The sequence below is a fragment of the Bicyclus anynana genome, chromosome 16, assembly GCF_947172395.1.
Source record: "Bicyclus anynana chromosome 16, ilBicAnyn1.1, whole genome shotgun sequence".
Classification (NCBI taxonomy): domain Eukaryota; kingdom Metazoa; phylum Arthropoda; class Insecta; order Lepidoptera; family Nymphalidae; genus Bicyclus; species Bicyclus anynana.
In genome coordinates this window covers 3,365,950-3,388,800 of record NC_069098.1, presented here as the reverse complement: position 1 = coordinate 3,388,800, position 22,851 = coordinate 3,365,950, and the positions used below count along the sequence as shown (strand labels likewise).

The following is a 22,851-nucleotide window of genomic DNA, read 5'->3' as shown; positions in this document are numbered from 1 at the left end:
TTCCTCGATAAATAGGCTGTCTAACACTGAAAGAGTTTTTCAATTCGGATCAGTAATTCCTGAGATTAGCGCGTTGTTACACACACGCGCACATGTTAGGCGCAGTGAATGTCTTAAGGAATACGTCCGTGCTGCTATTTTTCGCTTGTAGGTAGATCTTATGTTAACATATAATTCACGTTGATAAACAAGCAAAACCAACAGAATTACATTTTAAAAATAATATTGCCATTACAATAACTATAAGTTTCATTAAACTATGTTCTTATGTTAGCTATGGTAAATATGTAAATGCCACTCCTTAAGATTCTCATCTGATACTTTTCAAGTGTGTGGGGGCGGACAGTTGCTCAAGGTTTTATATTGTTACCTTTAGTTGAATGTTTGAAGATGTTCCGATAATAAAGTTAGACATATACAAGTATAGATTAAACTAAAATGAAGATCAAAAATAAATTATAAAGTTCTAAAAATAAGTTCTAAATATCAACCCAATACTATAACAAACGTGTTAATCGTATATCGATAACAAAATTTATATGCAAAAACGATTTTTACTCTAATAACTATGTAAATTAAATATTATAAATCAAAACTTATAATTGATTGCTAATAGGCATTATAAAATCCAGTTTGAGAATATTATTTATTGGAAGACAAGACACAATAAGTTCGTTATTATTATAAAATTTGTTATAATAATGAATAAATTAAAATACCTTCCTTAACGTAATATAGAAACAAAATAAATGATTACCAAAATTATCATTTTTATATTTTAAGGATTAATAATACATATGAGCCCAAAAAGGAAATAACTTAAAAATACAGTTATAAAATGCCTAAATGCCTACTTAAAGGTATTATAACTAAGCAAAAAATGAATAATTTATTAATAATTTAACAAATAAATGTCACAATTATGGGCTTACATAATCTGTTTTATGTCACTGTTATTCAAAGTTCGAATTAATTTAGCATTGTTTACGAATGTAAAATATTCTCGTTTGAGATTAACAGTGAATAGATAAGAACAAAAAAAAAGATGGCAGCGAAAACATTGTCGTCAGTCTGTGGGCTGCCGAGTTTGAATAAAACCAAGTTGTCCGATAAGCCAGTGGTCAGTCTTGTTGCGTATTGCGGAGAGACTTTGTCGAGAATTTTTGGAAATGGTGTCGAGGATATTGTGTATTATGGCGGCGATGGGCCTCGCTTCAGGAGCCGTGTGGCAGGGAGGCCTTCCTGTGAAGCCTAAGGAGCATGGTATGTTTTTAATATTGAATAGAAATAGGCGTTATTTTGCGGAAGTTCTATTTTCCTATTCCCCACAAATAATTGATGATGGATTAAGCTTGCGGAAGCTAGACATATTTTATGAAAGTCAAAAGTTTGTCACCTTATGCTTCTATCCTAGTCGTATGGTAAGCTTTGGCAGGTAGAAGATTTTAGGGGTCTAGACCCAAGTATAAAGCACATTTTTTATATTTAGTCCCCAGAGGAATTAGCTTTGCTACTATCCTTTGAAAAATACCGTTAAAGATATTCAGGAAGCTCTGAATGTATTGTATTGAGTGTTAATGTATATAAAAATGTAGTTAAAGTTGAAGCTCTTGCGAAAGGTTGGTAATTCGAAAGATGATTCCTTATGATATTCCGTAGAATACTCCATTCTGTAGAGGACCCTTGAAACTGTAATTGAAAAATAATTGTCAAACTACTTCAGCGTTTAACTACTAGAACCCGCCCGTGACTTCGTCCGCCTGAAAATCGGTGTAAACTTTCAACCCCTACTTCATCCTCTTTTATTTATGTTTTCGCATGTTTTATATATAATAAATAGTTCACTGATCATTTTACATCATACATACACATACCAATATTTATAAATGTGACTTGAAAAATGAAGGACTTTCCACACAAACTTTCAACCACTGATCAACCCTTTTCTGATTTAATTTTTGTGACAAAAAGTATCCTATAACCCTTATCGGATTACAGTCTCAAATCATGCTAAGTTTCATGATACTGATGCCCGGTCAACAAAAATACGAACAGATAGACTTACAGACAAAAAATAAATTTACAAACACAGATATATGTATACAAGATACAGATATTAGTATATATAGTATGGTAAAATGTGGTATATCTGACTATTGTAGGCTCTTGTTGTTTTGATGAGTGATTTATTAAAGCCCGGCACCCATTGTCAACATCACAGGTGGGGATTTGTTTGTATGTAGTTCAACATCATTAATATCAATCCACATTTAACTCACTGGTTGCCTGGTGAATTATAGGACTAACCCCTCTCCTTCTGAGTGGGGTTAGGCCAATAGTTCACCAGGCTGGCCCAATGCGGATTCGCAGACTTAACACACCTAGAGAATTAAGGAAATGCTCAGGTTGCAGGTTTCCTCACGATGTTTTTTTCTTCACCGTTTGAATTAAGACACTTCATTATTGTAGTTAATGTCTGAGTATTCCAATGCTATAGTCTGGCAAGTTCGTTGATGACACACCCATGATATGCGGGCGACGGGGGAAAGACAGCGCGGGTGAGAAATCGTGCGTGTGGGAAAGTGAGGTACATTAGGCGTGGGTTTATCATTCATCGCTAATTGTCCCCCGACCCGTACGGACCAGCTGGAGTATTACGAACGAATTTGCCAAGCTAAAGTACATAAATCACTATCAAAAAAATATATTTTGCAAATACTTAAATCTTATTATCAACCCATATTTGGCTCAATGCTAAGCTCGAGTCTCCTCTCAGGATAAGAAGGGTTAGGCCAATAGTCCACCACGCTGGCCCAATGCTGGATTGGCAGACTTTACACACGCTGAGAATTAAGAAAATTCTCTGATGTGCAGGTTTACTAACGATGTTTTCCTTCACCGTTTGAGACACGAGATATTAAATTTCTTAAAATGCACATAACTGAAAAGTTGGAGGTGCATGCCCCGGGCCGCATTCGAACCTACGCCCTCCTGAATCGAAGGCAGAGGTCATATCCATTGAGCTGTCACGGCTCTTAAATCTGACCTATAATTTTTCTTCTTTAATCTTATTACACTCAAATAGAATATCAACCGTACTTGTAAATATATTCCAAGTTACTAGTATTTATTTATTTAAACACTTCCTATTTAGAAGCTGTATTATATCCGGCATATGACCGGTACTTTAATCATGAATTATATTTATTTATCAAGTATTAATATCATTTTATTAAGTGGTGACCTTTTGTCTATTAATTGATGATTAGAAAGACAACGATCAAACGATTCATGTGGTAGTATTAAAGAAATCTTGAACTTAAAAAAATATAAATAAAATTTAAGTTAATGGCAGTCCACAGATCCGCATCGAACGGATTTTATCTACTGCAAAATTAAAAATCCGTTTGATGCCATGCGTCCGATACGTATGAATCGTATCCTTGGACGCCCACCGTAATCTCGCCAAGCCGCATTAGAGCAGTGTGTTGGGATAAGCTCCATGTTCTCTTTCCCTTAAAAAAGCTGATAGTTATGATAAACATGAAATGCTCGCATTTATTAATGTTAAGAATCTTTATTTTTTTATAAAATAGATTGACTTGGCAATCGCTCTAAGCAATTATATCTATTGAATATAATATTATGTATTACTTGCGAGATACATTGTGTTTTGATGCGATGGCTAAGTTAATCTACTTTATAAAAAAAATAAAGATTCTTAACATTGATATGGTCTCTATAAGATGTTGTTACTCGTAGATTAGCAAACTACGTAATATCTTAAGACAGAAGATTATTTATGTAGAGACTGAATAAAATAACCGACTTGGTATTACATAGATCTCACAACTTTTTACGGTAGAAGAACTGAATTGCGAGACTTGGTTTTTTTACAAGTATTGTTTTTGATGGCATTGCATTTATCTCGCAATTTATCAAAAAAATTATTTGAATAGTTCGTTTTTATATTATTGTTTGTCAATTTACGAGAAAAAATTGAGAAAAAATTATAGGTACGATTAAAGTCTCAGCAAGTCAAATAGCAACAATTTAAAAACTTTGTGAGTTTTAATTAGTCTGTGTCCTAATTAGTGTGATATCTTATTCAAAACAATAAACTTCGACTATACTCGTAAAAAGGTCAAAAGCTCATCAACAGATATGGAGCTTGTATCCACCGCGCTGCTTCGAGCTGTTGGTCCCGGACATCGTTAAATATCTGATCATCATCAACGAACCATATTCAGCTCACTGATGAACACGAGTCTCCTCTCAGTATGAAAGGGGTTAGGGCTTATTCCACTACGCTAGCCAAATGCGGATTGGCAGACTCCACACACGTAGATAATTCAGAAAACTCTCTGGTATGCAGGTTTCCTCAGGATGTTTTTACTTCACCGTTTGAGACACGTGATATTTAACTTCCTAAAATGCACACAATTGGGAAGTTGGAGGTGAGGTTGGATCGGAATCCACATACTCCGGAATTGGAGGCAGAGGTCGTATCCACTGGGCTATCACGACGTATGTTGATAATGGTGATTGAAAAATAAAGTAATACCATTATTCTAAATGATTAAGAAGGATGGCGCCGGCACGGTATCTCAATCATCCCAATTATACTTGTTAAGCGCGAGACATCGCCCACAAGGCGCCGGCGTGATTTAAAACAACGAGTATGTTTTCTACGATAATCGCCCATACACAACGAATATATACATATAAAAAGATTTGTCCGTACCTACTGTTTATCTTTATCTACACTAATATTATAAACAGGAAAAATTTGTATTTGTATGTAACGAATATACTCAAAAACTATTGGATCTGGATTAAATTCTTTCACAAATAGAAAGCTACATTATCAGGGAGTAACAGGCTTTATTTTATCCCCGTATTTCCACTGTAATGTAAGATAATGGGGTGATACCGTACAAAGTTGAAATTTGTCAGGACTCAGGGAGGTAGTTTATACAGTCAGAAGAACGGAACGCTAAGATGAAGTAGGTTTTCGGGTCTTAGAAGTTCAATTAGTGGATATTTTTCATTTACAACCTATCAGTATTTACAAGCATTGGTTTCATGACATTTCACCCTTAGCGGGTTAACTGAAGGATAAAGGTACTAATAATAATCAGGTTCTTGGTTTTCATATCGTGAGTTATTCGTTTTATAATTTATAAGTACTACTTTCAAAAGATGTGAAGTACAGCTTATAATTTTGTATATCGGGTCGGTAGTGTATCGGAATGTTTTAGATCTTTCACTTTTATGGAAATTGGACTTTTACTGGGGCAAAGAAAACCTTCTTTAATAAATTAACTGACAAAATTAAAAATTTCAAGATAAATAATACCCATAAGTTTAAGCGAGAAACACCACGGGAAAAACTATATTCGAAGGCAACAACTAGTAAATATATATTACAATATTAATAAGACAAATTGTTTAAAAAAAATACTCTATAAAAACAATAAAACGTCTCAGTTTTGGCGCCACGGAGACACAAACAACCGATAGATTTGCATAGTATTTCATTTAGGCTACAATTCTATGTTAATGATTACATTATTACATAATGATTTTATTATAATGTCTTATTTATGAGAATCTATTAATTTATTTATTGTTATATCATATTTATACCTATAATACTTCTTCGTGTTTTTGTGACTGATAGATGTTTAGCATCAGAAAACATAGGTTTAACTAACTTTAAAGAAGAATTTTCGGCATTGTAACCCCGATTTGGATGGGTATTTAAATGAATATTTTCCAGAGAAGATTTTATCGTACTTCCTACTAAAATTATAAAGGCGAAAGTTTGTGTGTAAGTGTGAAAGTGTGTAAGTGTGTTTGTTCCTCTTTTAAGCGATTGCCTGATATTTGGAATTAAAATAGATTTTACTCTGGATTAACACATAGGCTACACTTCATCCCGGAAAATCGATGGTTCCCGCGGGATCTGTGAAAAACTGAATTCCACGCGGACGAAATCGCGGGCGTCCGCTAGTTTTAGTACGGTTTGAGAAGTTCATTTCTAGTATGTACACGCAAGTTTTAAGCTTTTCAATGACAACCTAATACTATAATAGGTAGTCAATAAGCAACATCGTAAATTTTTGATTTGCGGTTTGTAAATCTGCAAAATCCTTCTGCCGTGGGTCGAGGTCAGGCAAACAGACCGCAAGGTCGTGTTTTGTATTTCTTATTCGACGAGATAGCGCCTTAACCCTGAGGTCAAACCATTATTGATAACTGGTTAACTGATAAAACAAATAGCTGCTTTGTTTTTGTTTTCTCAAGGATTTTACATTTGAGCTAAATAATTTACCTAAACATCGAAATTTTATATTTTTGTGAGCATTAATTATAATGAGTCTATTTTAATGAGTAATTGCAAAGCTGGGTCATCTGGTTTAAGGAATATTTTATCGGTGAAGGGATTTGGCACTATGCTGCCGTATTGCGGGTTGGTGGAACTAATGGTGACTAATTAACGAACACAATCAGACGTTAGATAAAAGAGTTTGACTAATTAACGAACACAATCAGACGTTAGATAAAAGAGTTTGACTAATTAACGAACACAATCAGACGTTAGATAAAAGAGTTTGACTAATTAACGAACACAATCAGATGTTAGATAAAAAAGTTTGACTAAGTAATGAACACAATCAGACGTTAGATAAAAGAGTTTGACTAATTAACGAACACAATCAGACGTTAGATAAAAGAGTTTGACTAATTAACGAACACAATCATGCGTTAGATAAAAGAATTTGACTAATTAACGAACACAATCAGACGTTAGATAAAAGAGTTTGACTAAGTAACGAACACAATCAGACGTTAGGTAAAAAAGCAGGGCCTGTAGCCATATAATATAGCACGTCGATTTTTTTTCTTTCTGTAGACGCTAACGCTTCGAAAACTAATAAAATGTATGGGAATGACAGATCCTATTTATTCAGTCATTCCCATACATTATTTAATTTTCGAAGCGCTTGCGATTGTAGAAAGAGAATCGACCAATTTATTAAGAAGGCAGTTTTAGGAAACATACTAGACCTAAAACAACAACTGGTGAAACACGGAATATAAATACCATTTAAAACCCGTTAGATGATGAGACAGCAAGGTCGTTGCATTGTTGTCGAGTTCATCGAGATCATAAAAAAACACATTGAATTCATTTATATTTGATAATTTGTTGTTCGAAGGAATTTGGATCACGTCCGGTTTGTTTTCGGACCACAAATGTTATTTATACATTCACCTGAAATTTAGTTTTACGTATTAAAAAAACCCCAAAGTTTTTTGAATCTCTGGAACTGGAAAATTATTCTTGTGTTTGATAGGTAGTCAATTTATAGAGGAAGGCTATAAGATTTCTTGCTACGAACAATAGGAGCGGAACATCAATGAGAAACCGGCCAAGTGCGTGTCGGGCCTCGCGCAGTGTAGATAGACGATAACGAAACGGAAGGAACCCCAAAAAATATTTTTTATCTATTTTTTTCTTTTTACCACTTTATAGACGTAATTAATATACATACCACTACCAAATCTCATCTTTTTAGTTTTAACTGATTCTGAGTTATCATACTGACAACTTTATCTTTTTAATTAACAACGGAATTAGTATGCAATTTTCTATTTCGAAAATTTATTAGTTTAGTTTATTATTTATTAGAATTAAGTTGGTCGACTATTAGTTCTTAAATAGCAATTGTTAATTAGTCCTTGTGATTTCATTATATACGTATCCTACTTTCATGAATTTTTCCACGTATCCATAAACAAGCATTTAGCCGGTAGAGGGTGAGGACACTTGACTCTAACAAAAATTTCCTCTTAAAAGTTTCATATATTACAAACGGATCCCTAAATCGAAAAATGTTGGTAGAATACCCCTCACATATTTTAAAGACCTATCCAATGATATATCTATACTATAAAATAAAGGAGTAAAAAATCATCCCCACTTTACATGTAGAGGTACTCTAAAAAAATATTTTTCAAGATTTTATTTTACGATCTTTTAAGGTTGACTTTTCTCAGGGGTTTCCATGCGGACGTAGTCGCGGGCGTTTGCTAGTAAATTTGTTTCTACGCGTAATTGTTAATCGATTTTTTGCGTAATCTATATTCGGTTCACTGCTGAGCAAGAGTCTCCTCTCAGAATAAGCCTGGTTAGGCCTATAGTATACCACGCTGGCCCATTGTGGATTAGCAGAATTCACATACGCAGAGAATTAAGAAATTCTCAAGTATGCAAGCTTCCACACGATGTTTTTCCTTCACCGTTTGAGACACGTGATTTTTAATTTCTTAAAATGCACTTATCTGAAAAGTTGGAGGTGCATGCCTCTGACCAGATTCAAACCTACGTCCACCGGAATCAGAGGCAGAGGTCATATCTACTAGGCTATCACGGCTTTTATAAATAATTATTTCAAGTTAAAACAATAACCAGTTAATTCCAGTCACCTTCTATAAATTAATAGGATTTCCGATAAGTAAGCTATCGATTATGGAAGATTATTAGAATATATGAATTTTAATAAAGTTATTAGCTAAAACGATTTCTATTTATATTTTTCGCCTATAACGGAATCTTCCTAAATTCGTCTAGTAATGGAATTCTTAACAATGACTAATTGTGACATAGATTTCGGATTTTTTTTTATTCTACGAAAATCATAAAGTTTAAAAACTTGTAAGGTTACATCAATCGTGAATAAATGTGTTTAATTTTTTTTGCAAAGTAATTTTGCTAAGGAAAATATTATTAAAAAAACAAAATGAAGTAACGCCAGTTGGTTTTTAATTTAATGGTTTTTTATTTACTTCCAACTTTTTTTTGGCAATGGAAAAGATTCTTGATGGCGAAGTGGGTACTCACCTATCCTATTGCATTGCCGTGGGTTCAATTCCCATGTATGAAAAACATTTGTGTGATGAACATGAATGTTCTCCTATGTTTATGTTTATAATTTTATTTAAGTGTCTATGTATTAAAGCAGTTATCTCAGTACCTATATACTTACTTTGGGGCTAGATTCTGATGCGTCTATTGTCCTTATATACAGGATGTCCCGTAATTAATGGATAAAAAATATCCTGTAGCGTTTAATCTATTAATTACGGGACACCTTCCTCCTTATATTTATTTATTTATTGGTTTTTGTTGTTTCAGCTCACAAACAGGGTTGCTACATCGAAGAGCTGAATGACGTCATACCGTTTGGTACCATGGTCTCCCCAATTGGGCATTGCTTTCGGGTAGAATGCTCGCGTTATGGGATTGAATATGCCTCGTAAGTTCACCTTTATTTACTAGACTACTACAACAGGTTATAACTTTTAAGTCATATTTTTTTTATTTAATGCTTTTGAATGCGGTTTACTAGAGTAAAATCAAATAAAGGGTTATGACTTTAGACTTTTATTAGTTAACTTTTTTATTCAATGGCCCTTGACTATGATCTCACCTGCATGGTTATTATGTAACTCGGTGTACCATTCAATTCAAGCAATCAGTCACTACATAATTTTACATCGTATTTTCGGTTTTGCAATCATCTAACATTGTGTTTTCAACGAAATGACATAATTGTCATCATTTTACGAAGTAAAATTAGTATAGTCTTGGTAGTAGCCGATAGTTGCGTTATTTTAACGCAAATTTTGTATTCACGTAATTCCGTTGAATAATCATGTTAGATGATCGTTGAATAAAAAAATCAATAAGATATGATGTAAATTGGTGCAGTTAAGGTTATTTCGGCTTAGACTATAATGGAGTAATCTACTTAAATATACTCGTACAAGATTTGTAGTACCTTTTTCATTTCTGTATCATTCTGAAAAGTTGACCCAATATCGGACATCTCCTTTTTAACTGAACTGTGCTGAGAATGCTCTATCTCTCCTTCAATGTGGATTGGAAGGTTTAGCGATAATGTTTGACTTTGTAAAGATCATTATCTGATAAGTGGGCCCAATTTCGGACATCTCCTTTTTAATTGAACTGTGCTGAGAATCTCTCTATCTCTCCTTCAATGCGGATTGGAGTATCAATTATGTTTGACTTTGCAACGATCATTATTAGATGTTAATGATAAGGACCGGGATCGAACTTACCTTGCTTTCTGAAGCTCTGGAATGTACCACCACTAATTTCCAAGTCTATGTAGTTTTTTAAAAGTTACTGAAAGAAAGAACCTATATCCAGAACCTAAAGATGCATAATCGCATCATATACCTACATTGTTTTGACCTTTATTCATTTGTTCTTTGTATTTGATTTCAGATGTGGATTAGTGCAAGTAAGCGAAGAATCGCATAACTGCTTCCTCACGGAGACAGATCTCAGTAGACCTTACCCAGACTGCTGTCCAGACGTCAAGTGTGAACACGATAATTACTTGATTTAGTAGCAATAAGTAGATATAGGTAGGAGCTCTGAGTTGTTGTTGACATTTAAACTGAAAATGGAACCGTTGACAGAGGGATATGCTTACTCCAAGGCAATACAACAAAAGATGGAAATTCGTTGCTCAACATCTTGCCAAGAAAGTGTATGAGTTCGTCAGAAATTAGCAATTTATTGCAGAGTGTAATTGACTACGTAATAATTTTTTTTTAATTTAACCCAAACTAAAATAAGCAAGTCAATACCTTCAAAACCTTTAACATCTAGTGGTTGTTAAAATAATTATCTTTTATTGTCGTAAGATTTAGGCATTTATAATGTTACTTAAGCAGAACCACGTTGACGTTTGACGGCCTCCGTGGCGCAGTGGTATGCGCGGTGGATTTACAAGACGGAGGTCCTGGGTTCGATCCCCGGCTGGGCAGATTGAGATTTTCTTAATTTGTCCAGGTCTGGCTGGTGGGAGGCTTCGGCCGTGGCTAGTTACCACCCTACCGGCAAAGACGTACCGCCAAGCGATTTAGCGTTCCGGTACGATGCCGTGTAGAAACCGAAAGGGGTGTGGATTTTCATCCTCCTCCTAACAAGTTAGCCCGCTTCCATCTTAGACTGCATCATCACTTACCATCAGGTGAGATTGTAGTCAAGGGCTAACTTGTAAAGAATAAAAAAAAAAAAAAAAACGTACATTCTGTAACCACATTGTAATTGTGTAAATGTTAACAAAGCGTTAGAGCTTATATAAGACTTAGATATTGATAGAGTTCCTTTTATTAGAGTTAGAGTTGTAACTAATGTTAAAGATAATGTTCGCATTGTAAAAACTTAAATTGCAAAGCGTTAAGCACAACTTTTACTATATTAAAGCTGAATCTGTGTACTCAGAGATAACTTATAACAAGTTTATAAAATTACATAATTATAACTCTTTTTATAAAATTTAACTTAATTAAATGTAGCTACATTTATGAATAGGGAATATGCATAAGGTCCGAATGTGTTTTTTTTCATTTACTCTGCTAAATTATGACTTTTAGTAATAAAAAATATGTGTAAAATGCCCAGGAAATTCAGTACAGGTATTCAAACGTTCGCTATTAGTTCGTTCGGAAAGTAACCGTAGTTTCTGGCAACCAATAGAAATGTATGAGTCAAGGGTTAACTTGACATAGAATGAAAAAAAGAAAATTGTCTTTTGGACATTTGTGACTTCAATTTGTGTTCGTTACAATGTTGAATGCTTAAAATATGTCGGTTATTTTGCAAATACTAATGTTCTTGTGATGTCAGTTACATCATAGTTTTACATCGATTGTATAATGAAAGAAAAACATTAAACATAAAAAGCTATGCATATTCCTTATGAAATTGAAACTCTGCGTTATTATGTTTGACAGTTGTCTTTTGTTAGATTTTCATGATTAATATACATTATTATATTTAACAAATTACTATGGATGTTTTATAAAAAGTTCTTATAATGTGAGGGTTGTCTTTCCATTACTCTGACTCGAGAAGCTATCTTGCCGCCAAATTGTTATTATTTATTTAATTAAATTAGTTTCTCTTTGTATTTTGTTTCTTTTTTCTCTATTTCTAGAACACTTCGGTAATTTTCTCAAGACAAAAACCTTATTTAAAGCAATCGAAAAAATAATAAAAATATCTAATATACGTTTCTTTATTAATGCCAAATGCCGTAAATGTTATGATTGAAAAAGAAATACCAAAAATTATATACGATCAGCTGGCCTATTCACTAATTTGGTCATTAACTTCAAACCAACTGAGAAACATCATTTACCTACTGTATGATGAGATTGTGATTTTTATTAGCAATCAAGCTTTACGGATTACGTAAAATGAGGTGTTTTTTTATTTAATTATTATTTTTTTAATTAGTTTTGAATTATATTAGGCAGCTAATATGAACGACAAAGTTAGTGAATTGGTCAGCATTTTACTCGGATGATTTTCTAAGCTTCAACGATTCGTCCATCGGGCAGAGTGCAGCGAACCTTTTCACAACAATCGGGAAATGGTTTAGTGTAGTCGGCAGGACCATGTTCGCAATTTGTGGAAATTCTTTTTGCGCCACATCTGAAATTTTTATTACTTAATTTTAAAAATAAATTTATTTATTAATAGCGGTTTCACCCACGTAATTCATGTTCCCGTAAGAAAACTTAGATAAAATATGACACTCCCAAATAACGTGGCTTATTAATGGTGAAATACTTTTCAAAATCGGTTTAGTAGATTCAGAGATTACCCTCTAGATCACCACAAATACCTCTTTATATAATCTCGTTAGTCCAGGATAGCAGATGTGGTATCGGATCACAAGGCCATTAGGTTTGAGTCCTATGTCGGACTATGAATGGACTATCAGTACTTCATACTAAAAGCTCAATAGTTTATCTTTGTTCTGTGAAATTTTCAGTAAAAACTCAACTTGGAGTTATAGTCCCGTAAATCGGTAAGTCTAACAGGCATTATCTTTAACATCTGATAATGATCATTTAAGGGTTTATTATCACTCTTAACGGAGCAGCATGGTGAGTCTAAGTTCCATATCTCCACCTGCAGGGTTATTATGTAACTCGGTGTACCATTCAAGTAATCAGTCACTACATCGTTTTTCATCGTATTTTCTTTTTTGCAATCATCTAACATTGTGTTTTCAACGAAATGACGCAGTATACGTCATTTTCCGTAAAGTAACATTAGTCTAGTAGTGGTAGTAGCAGGTAGTAACGTTATTTTAACGAAAAACTGATGTTTATGTAATTTTGTTGAAATATTCATGATAAACGATTGTAAAATCAAAACATCATTGCCACTTGATGTAAAATGACATATTCAACGTGATTTCATAGAAATGACTATATTAGATGATCACAAAAACGAAAATACGACAAAAATCATCGTTTGAATGGTACACTGAGATACATAATAAGGCCGCAGGGTATGGCCTTTGAAGTGGATCTCTAAAATAATGCTGACAATAGTTAAAAAATGCTACATGTTTTTTTTTATTCTTGCTGTAATTTTAATGTTCACTTTTATGGACCAGGAGCGTTAGTAAGAAGATATACAAAGATTAAACGTACCCTTCTTCAGTTATTATTTTAGATTCCTGGCAAGTGTACTTAACACAAGTGCTGCCATCTATCGGAGTGTAAGGAACTCCTACTGGAAGGACGCGATCAAATTTTGAAAAGTAGCACCCTTCTTGATCAGCTGGAAAAAAACATTAGGTAAATTATTTTATTTAGCTTACTGTAAATATACAAGTTATTTAGATAAAAGGTACATATAATAACAAAAAACAGAAGCTGAGCCAGTATTTCCTCGTATGGTTTGTTATGGTTCGCCTTCAAGATTTGCATACTATGTAGTCTAAGCAATTTAACATAGATGGCGATAAATCGAAAGCTTATATGTTTATTTTATTCGCTCTTAAAAAACTTCTGTGACCAGAAATCGTAATTTAAAATATTTGTTTTGGTGGAATAGATGATGTTACTTATAGTAAATATTTTATTTTGACGCTGGATAATTTATTTACGCATCTCAGTATGAGGGACTTCCTAGCTCATCATCATCATCATATCCGATGGACGTCCACTGCAGGACATAGGCCTTTTGTAGGGACTTCCAAACATCACGAACCTGAGCCACCTGCATCCAACGAATCCCTGCGACTCGCTTGATGTCGTCAATTCACCTGGTGGGGGGTCGACCAACACTGCGCTTACTAGGTCGCCACTTTGGGACCCAAGCTTCCATCGACTCCTCGAACTATTTTATTTAACTATGTGCTACTATGTGCCCCGCCCATTGCCATTTCAGCTTCGCAACTCGTTGATCTATGTCGGTGACTTTAGTTCTTCTGCGGATCTCCCCATTTCTGATTCGATAACGCAGAGCTCAGAAGCAGCCACTAAATCTACTAAAACTACTATGAAATCGCTTGCATCCTATTTTGGAAGTCAAAAGATTGCAAAAACAGGAGCTGCCTTTTTTTAGGTATTTTTATTTTTTACAAGTTAGCCCTTGACTACAATCTCACTTGATGATAAGTGATGATGCAGTCTAAGATGGATTTGGGCTAACTTTTTTAGGAGGAGGATGAAAATCCACACCCCATTTCGGTTTCTACACGACATCGTACCGAAACGCTACATCGCTTGGCGGTATGTCTTTGCTTGTAGGGTGATATCTAGCCGCGGCCGAACCCTCCCACCAGCCACACCTGGACCAATTAAAAAAATCTCAATCAGCCCAGCCGGGGAACCCAAGACCTCTGTTTTGTAAATCCACCGCGCATACCACTGCGCTACGAAGGCCGTCAAATTCAGCAATTTAGATGAGGTAGGAGATGAGTACCCTGCCTTCAGTACAGTTTCAGTAAAGAATAGGTACATAATAAAAAGTCATATAAATATATCATAAAAAAGACATTATTAAAATGTATACTAATATTATAAAGAGAAAAGATTTGATTGTTTGTTTGCATTGAATAGGCTCCGAAACTACTGAGCCGATTTGAAAAAAAAATTCACCGTTGGAATTTGGAAAGCTACACTATTCCCGGGTCCTATAAAAGTATATTATGGTGGTATATGATAATATAATGTATCTGGTATAAGGATCTGGTTTAAATAAATAATAGATAATACGCGATGGAATTATCGCTAGACATACATAAAAAACATGCATTCAGCCCAACGTAGAACCTCTTAATTTTTGGAAGTCGATTAATGATTATGTAATCTTTCATTTTATTTATTAACAAGCTGACGCCGCGCGGTTTCACTTGCGTAGTTCCCGTTCCCGTAAGAATACAGGGATAAAATACAGCCTATAGCCTTCCTCAATAAATGGGCTATCTAATACTGAAAGAATTTTTCAAAGCGGACAGGTAATTCTTGAAATTAGCGCGTTAAAACAAACAAACTCTTCAGTTTTATAATATTAGAGTAGACTAGCGGACTCCTACAACATCGTAAGCGTGAAATTCAGAATTTCAAGTTAAAAAGTAGTATTTTTGTTGCTCAATAACCTCCGCTACCTTCCAGTGAAAGAAAGAAAGAGAGAAAATCAATACCAAAGATTTGCCCGGACAAAAAGACAGACAGACAGACAAAATAAAAAAAAAGCTTCTTTGCGGTTTGGTATCATGTAAATTACTACTTATACGAGTAAACACTTGAGAAAAAACAGTTATTTTTAAATCATTGATATTTTGTGTGAATATTGAAATTAAGTATCACGTGTCGCAAATGGTGAAGGAAAACATGGTGAGAAAACCTGCATACCAGAGAATATTCTTAATTCTCTGCTTGTGTGAAGTCTACCAATCCGCATTGGGCCAGCGTGGTGGACTATTGGGCTAACCCCTCTCATTCTGAGAGGAGACTCGAGCTCGAGAGAGAATATGGGTTGGTAATTAATGAAAATGAATATTGATGATAAAAAAAAATATATACGGTCGAATTAAGATACCGCCTCCTTTTTTTGAAATCGGTTAAAAATGAAAAATAATTATCGCTGCTAACTCAAGTCGAACCACTAGTTATTATTGATAATGTAAATACCAAACTTAGCCGGTTTTTCCTCTTCAGGTATTATACCAATATATGCTTCAACACTTTTGTAAACAACCAATGCAAACAACACGTATCTCAACATGATGATCGTTGGTACTAGTTCTAACACAGACAACGGTCACAAAAATACTGGTGTATATTTATTACAGCTGCTTATTTATAGATAGCAAATGTTTGTTTAATAACTTAAAGATGGCTCATCTATCTATTAGTATATTCCCGTTTACAGAATGATAAAATATGGTTTGAAATGGAATTACAATTTTTGCGTATCTACGACGCTAAGCCATACTCGCCTTGTCCTCAATTTCATTATTTTATAACGGGTTTTTTTTCAAAATTCGGTCGTTAATGTGTAGAGATTGGATGTTTTTTTAAATGAAAAACAAACACCTTAAATAAAATAATTTATTTCACTTGGTTGAGATTACAAACTAGGGTTCTAGGCAAATCTGGTTAAAATTATAAATAGGTAAAGCAAATTTCATACACTATATCTACGATTTGAATTCATTAAACATATTTACTAATGGTTTAAATTCAAATATTTTGTAATTATTTATTTGCAATCATTTGAATTTGGAGTCTTTCCTAGATATAAAGAACCAAGAATTTATGACAACGAGTAAAAAGTTTTACATAACAATGAATTCTTTTAAATATTGGATAGAAGCAGGCGTTACTTTGCGGAAGTTCATCATGATTATATAATGATTTATTTATTTTGCTATCATCCTTGAAAAGTCGACGAACCCATGCGACAACGTCACCCAGGTCCGACAAAATACTCTCTACGCACGTTGTAGAGTCAACATCTCCTGAGGATGCTCCGGTTTCGGGGTGAAACGTACGTAGAGAGTATTTTGTCGGACCTGGGTGACGTTGTCGCATGGGTTCGTCGACTTTTCGCGGATGATAGCAAAATAAATAAATCATTATATAATAATGAATTCTTTTTCTATAGGTGTTCTATGAAGAACTTTTTAAAACCACTAAAGATAGATTGATACAAAAATACTTGTACCACACTTTCTATGGAAAAATTATTACATGTTAAACAAATTCGTTAGCTTTTATTGCCTGATAGTGACTAAGTTAACGAATATAGGTGCATGTAGACTTGTAGAATCAGCAGTGTGATCTGACTATCTATATTGTTAAACTTCAATGACTTGTCCATCGGAAAGAGTGCAGCGGACCTTCCCACAGCAATCGGGAAATGCTTTTGTAACATCTGCAGGAATATTTTCGCAATTGTCTGATATTGCTCTTGGGGAACATCTGAAATTATTTGAATAAATTTTATTCACGTATCCCATAACAAGCCGTTTAGCTGGTAAAGGGGGCACACTTGACTTTAACAAAAATTAGCACTTAAAATCTTAATATTTAACAAATATCTTAAAAAAAATTAAACATATAAAAATGGTCTGGCTAGGCGAGTCTGCAGCATCGAAAGGTAGGTTTGCTCATTATCTCCGCTTCGGGGTGAAAACCTGCCTTAGATAATTAAAGGAAACTATCGAATTTTTCTAACCAGCTATATACAGGGTGTACTCTACAGGATAATAGCTGACATCAAGGCCTATTAAAATAATACAATATATGTAAGCTAAAATTTTACGGTTTTTAAGTTAAATTGATTTTTGTACAAAATACAGTCTTGTCATGTCAGTCGTACCATGTGCTAAAAATTTACAAGCATTGATTTTATTCTTGGGTCATACATGTCAGTCATACCATGTGCTAAAAATTTACAAGCATTGATTTTATTCTTGGGAATTATTTTTGAATAGTTGTTTCAAGTAATGATTGAGATAAGATCAAACTTGTAAAATAATAAAAAAAAATTAAAGTTTAATTTTTTCTACTACTAAGTAAGTTTTTTTAAAAACGGGACTAATACTTGTATGTACTTTTAACGGGAATATTAAAAAAAATGTACTAGGCAAAGTTGTACATCTAGCTTAAAAATGTTCATTTAGGATTCCAAAGACGACAAACACACTCATAATTGCTATTTTCGTTCCAAATAATAATAAGTAACAAATAATTATAAGTAACCCTTACTTATTATTATTTGTTCCTGTCACTTGAATAACAAAATAGTTTACATTGAATAAGTTTATAGAATTATAAAATTTTGTTAGAAGGCTAACATATATTGCGTTATTTTTGTAGTCCTTTATGTCAGCTAGTAAAGTATGTCACTTTGTAAAGTATGTCGTATTTTTTACGGGACACCATAGTTTCTACTCCCGTGAAAACACGCATCTATACTAATATTATAAAGCTGAAGAGTTTGTTTGTTTGTTTGATTGAACGCGCTAATCTCAGTAACTACTGGTCCGATTTGAAAAATTCTCTCAGTGTTAGATAGCCCATTTATTGAGGAAAGCTATAGGCTATATATTATTTCCGTATTCCAACGGAAACGGGAATCACGCGGGTGAAACCGCGCGGCGTCAGCTAGTGAGATATAAAAGGTTAAACGTACCCCTCTATAAAGATCTCTTCAGACTTCTGGCAAGTGTACTTTTCACAAGATCCATCTATCGGTGTAAAAGGAACACCCTCTTGAAGGACGCGATCAAATTTTGAAAAGTAGCATCCTTCTTGATCAGCTGAAATGGAAATATTCAAATGTTTTATATAAAAAACTACAATGTTAACAATGTAGTATAAAGCTGAACAGATAGGTAGATAAGAAAGGTATTTCTAGGAAGTTGTATTGTAACAAAAGCTATTTTTCATCAGTCCCTAAATTGTTAGCTTTTTGGTAATTTCCGTTCTGAAGTTGCCTGTTATGTTTTTTACAGGAAAGCCTTGTTTTAGAATATTCCTAAATGATTATGTAGGAATATGCTGTTAGTGACAATAAATTATAGCTAGAATAAAAATATATTAGTCTCTTTTACATTTTTAATAAAAATAACTAATCTGGTCTAACCCCTAAAGTTTGGCTAAACCATCATTTATTGATATTAAGAATAATTGTCCAAACTTGGCCGGTTATCTCTATAGTTACTATGAAAACGTACATACTTAAGCTACAACACTTTTGTAAACAATTCAATGCAAAAAACACGTATCTCCAAATGATAATCGTTATTTTTAGTTTTAACGGAACTGTCTATAAGTGATTTCAAAATAACCGTGTTTTGTCAAGTGCATAATACATAAGATACACAATACCCACAAAATTATTAAAATTTTTCGTTTGTCTATCGTTTTGTCCGGGATAATTTCTGAAACGTCGGATTATTTTATTGGAAGATAGACGAGGTTCTTAACTTCTCAACATATGGGCTACTTTTATCAGGATTTACGTCAAAATATAGACGACATATCCAATAATTTTTCTATAAACTATATAAACTTCACGCGAAGTCGCGAATATCAGCTAGTTTATAATAAAAATAAAATTACCAAACTTTGCCGGTTTTATCTCTATGGGTATAATGCCGACGTATGCTTCCACACTTTTATAAAAAACGAATGCAAAAACCACGTATTTCAACATGATGATCGTTTATTAGCTCTAACACAGACAATAGTCAATATATTACTGGTGTATTTTATTACTAGCAGCTTTATATATTATGGATGCTTCCAACGGGTTTTTTATTGTATTGGGTAATTTAGTTAGGTTTTTTGTAATTAGTTTTCAATTATTATCAGTGAGTAATTTTTTCCCTTTTTTGTATATAGGTATTTTATTAGGAATATTATGGTTAATCGTTTTTAATATCAGAGAGATCATTGTCCTAAGCATGGATAAAATTTACGAATGCATGCGACTTCGTTTGCATGAGTGTGTTTCGGTTTTTTCAGACTAAATTTTCTCGGATTTTCCTAGGTGTTCATCAATTAAAAGTCTATTATTATTGAACCATATCACTTTGATAGATTGGTAGACATTATTCGTAAATACAATAAGATTGTATTAACGAATAATAAGATCTGTTCTGTAGGTAATATTCAGTAACTATTGAAAATTAACCATATTAATTATTATTAAGACTGAGTAAGTATCAAAATATTTTGAAAAGGATAATATCAAATGACCTTATAAAATCTGAGATTCTTTAAATTAATTTCTCGTAATATTAATCGTTGTCATGGACTAAGGCCATGACATAATCTATGCATATTTGTGTAACAAAACTATTCGATTATAGCCAAAAGCTGACTCGAGCAAACTGGCAGAGTTTTTGGCGTCTACTTCTCAGAAAAGGCGCTAAAGCTCCATTGACATTGATTATAAAGATGCCAATAGACATTGACACTCTCTTCAAATAAATTTGAATAAACTAATGTATGTAGGTAAGTAGGTTTAGGCTTTAAAATATAGTCTGCAATGGGTAGGTACTTAGATAAATAAGACTTAGTTTTATAATAATAATTTTATACATTTATAAAACAAAGTCATCCATCTGTCCGTTTGCTACAAAATAAAATAATTTTAGTATTATTTCTATGATTGCAATATTGTCATAAACTTGTTTGAAAATGATTTCGCTATTTAATTTAAATTCGAATTAGTATTGATTTGAGTATAATAAATAGGTCTGTTTTACAAAATTTTTAAAAACCTAAAGCCATAAACAATGGAATTAAATTTTCCAATGAGGTTCGCACAGTTGGTAGCATTTTTGGTTGCACGAATTGAATCGATACACTAAGGTGAAATAAATTCATAGCTTTACCATCCCATTGCCACCTCACACGTCTATAGACGCAACCTTGAGATACACACAATACAAAATGGCAATTATTATACATAAGGCCATGTGCAGACGACCGGTTTTCGCAAAGGACGACAATATTGTCAAAGCGTAGAAAAAATATTCAAATTAAAAATTATATTTATTTCAAATAGGTTTACTTTAAAAGCTCTTTTGAAACATCAAGTTTTGTTGTTATAGTGATAAGTAGTCAAAAACTTAAAATAGTCCAGGTTCCATGCGCAACTTGGCTGAGAAGAGCCAAAAGCTTATATTACCGCCGATAACTTGCCTACGAATACTAAACGCAAATCAGTAATGGATAGTTATGTATTATTTACTATGTACTTAATTCTGCATCATAAAATTTTTCAAAATTTCGTTCTATGAAATATAAACTGCCGCAATAATGTCTGCGCTATGACTGCTACTAACAACGCAAATATATTTCGAGTTCGTTAGTTGTCGCAAGAAGTCTTTCGTCTGCTCCGACCTAAAGTATTACCTTATGTTTGAGGCTAACAAATATTAGTTATAGTATGAGAACATAGCAACTGAGGAAAATGTTATGAGTAATATCACCTGTACCTCGTTTGTATTCTACCTATAATATACTTAATTGGTTTTAAGTTATAATACTTGTTTAATAACATTCCTATAATAAAAATACTTATAATAACGTCAACACAGCCAAGCTTAAAGTGAAATTTGTCATCATTAGACCGTTTTCGTCCACTTTCAGATTTTAAAAGTATTTTTGAAATATGTCGTGTAACAAAAAACTGGAAAATAATATTTCTGTTAGGCTTTTAAATTTCCATTAGCTTTGACAATGACAACTCCTTTAGTTTCATGATATGATATTATTTACTAAAATTCTCCAAAAAATTGTGTTTCATTTTCTATAAGTAACAAAAAACAAAATCATAAACGTTATATTCCATTAAAAATGTTATTCCCCGAATATGCAGCTTCCTGGATTTTGTGGGGATTAAAATGTTAAAAAAAATGAACACCCAGCCTCTATTTCGTGTGGTGATTGGAAAATAAATTGCACTGTAGTTTAAAATTCGGGGAAAAATCTGTAAGTCCCTTTCGGGGATTCTAACTGTGATTCGGCAGTTTTCATGGAAGCCTGCTGACTGAGTGCTTTTCTTTTAATTACTACATCCAATAACATCGAAAACGGCTCAAGTTTTTTTTTTAAATTTTTAATAAACGAAAACGATAAAAGGAAGCTTTGCGATTCCGTAAATCTTTATAAAACTGAAGAGTTTATTTGTTGATTGAAGGCGCTAATCTCTGGAACTACTGGTCCGATTTGAAAAATTCCTTCAGAGTTAGATAGCCCATTTACCAAGGAAGGCTATATGTTCTATATTATCCCCGTATTCCTACGGGATAGGGAACAACGCAGATAAAACCGCGCGGCGTCAGCTAGTATTAAAAATAATCTATCTCACAGTCGATACGTTATACTACGCTAGCGGACGCCCGCGACTACGTTAGCGTGAAATTTTGTTTCTTATAAATCCTGCGGGAGCCATGGATTTTTTAAGGATATAAAGTAGCATATGCTCCAAGGTACAATTTATTTTCATACCAAATTTCATCAAAATCGCTTCAGTGGTTCAGCCGTGAAAAATTAACAGACAGACGTACAGGCAGACAGACCTTTTTTCGCATTCATGTTCATCATCATCATCATTAACTACCCATGTTCGGCTCACTGTTAAGCACGAGTCTCCTCTCAAAATGAAACTGGCCCAAGACGGATTGGCAGTCTTCACACACAGTAGAGAATTAAGAAAGTTATCAGCTATGTAGGTTTCCTCAGGATGTTTATTCTTCACCGATGACACGTGATATTTAATTTCTTTAAATGTACAGTGTTATAATAAGGTGCGTATCGAAGGAGGAGGAAGAGCATATCGACTGGGCTATCACGGTTACATAATTTATAATGTTAGTATGGATAAAAATGCAAATCGAAAAACAAAATATTAGTAAATTCCCTATACATAATAACTCAATAAATAACCAATTAGAAATTTAAACCAAAAAG

General features: G+C 33.5%; 3 protein-coding genes across 3 annotated transcripts; 1 reads left to right on the top strand and 2 right to left on the bottom strand.

The window, feature by feature from the left end:
• Positions 1-1,103: 1,103 nt before the first annotated feature.
• Positions 1,104-12,017, top strand: LOC112050467 (uncharacterized). The gene is made up of 3 exons (XM_024088739.2): positions 1,104-1,263; positions 9,206-9,326; positions 10,322-12,017. Exons 1-3 carry the CDS (start codon positions 1,170-1,172, stop codon positions 10,443-10,445), a joined length of 339 nt encoding a protein of 112 aa, XP_023944507.1. The 5' UTR covers positions 1,104-1,169; the 3' UTR covers positions 10,446-12,017.
• A 92-nt stretch (positions 12,018-12,109) lies between these two features.
• Positions 12,110-16,187, bottom strand: LOC112050466 (uncharacterized). The gene is made up of 3 exons (XM_024088738.2): positions 16,048-16,187; positions 13,558-13,687; positions 12,110-12,544 (listed from the first exon to the last, which is right to left on the bottom strand). The coding sequence occupies exons 1-3, from the start codon at positions 16,139-16,141 to the stop codon at positions 12,421-12,423; spliced, it is 348 nt and encodes a 115-aa protein (XP_023944506.2). The 5' UTR covers positions 16,142-16,187; the 3' UTR covers positions 12,110-12,420.
• Positions 16,188-16,453: 266 nt separating this feature from the next.
• LOC112050469 (uncharacterized) lies at positions 16,454-19,649 on the bottom strand. Its single transcript, XM_024088740.2, has 3 exons — positions 19,489-19,649; positions 18,557-18,683; positions 16,454-17,340 (listed from the first exon to the last, which is right to left on the bottom strand). Exons 1-3 carry the CDS (start codon positions 19,580-19,582, stop codon positions 17,217-17,219), a joined length of 345 nt encoding a protein of 114 aa, XP_023944508.2. The 5' UTR covers positions 19,583-19,649; the 3' UTR covers positions 16,454-17,216.
• Between the last annotated feature and the right edge of the window lie 3,202 nt (positions 19,650-22,851).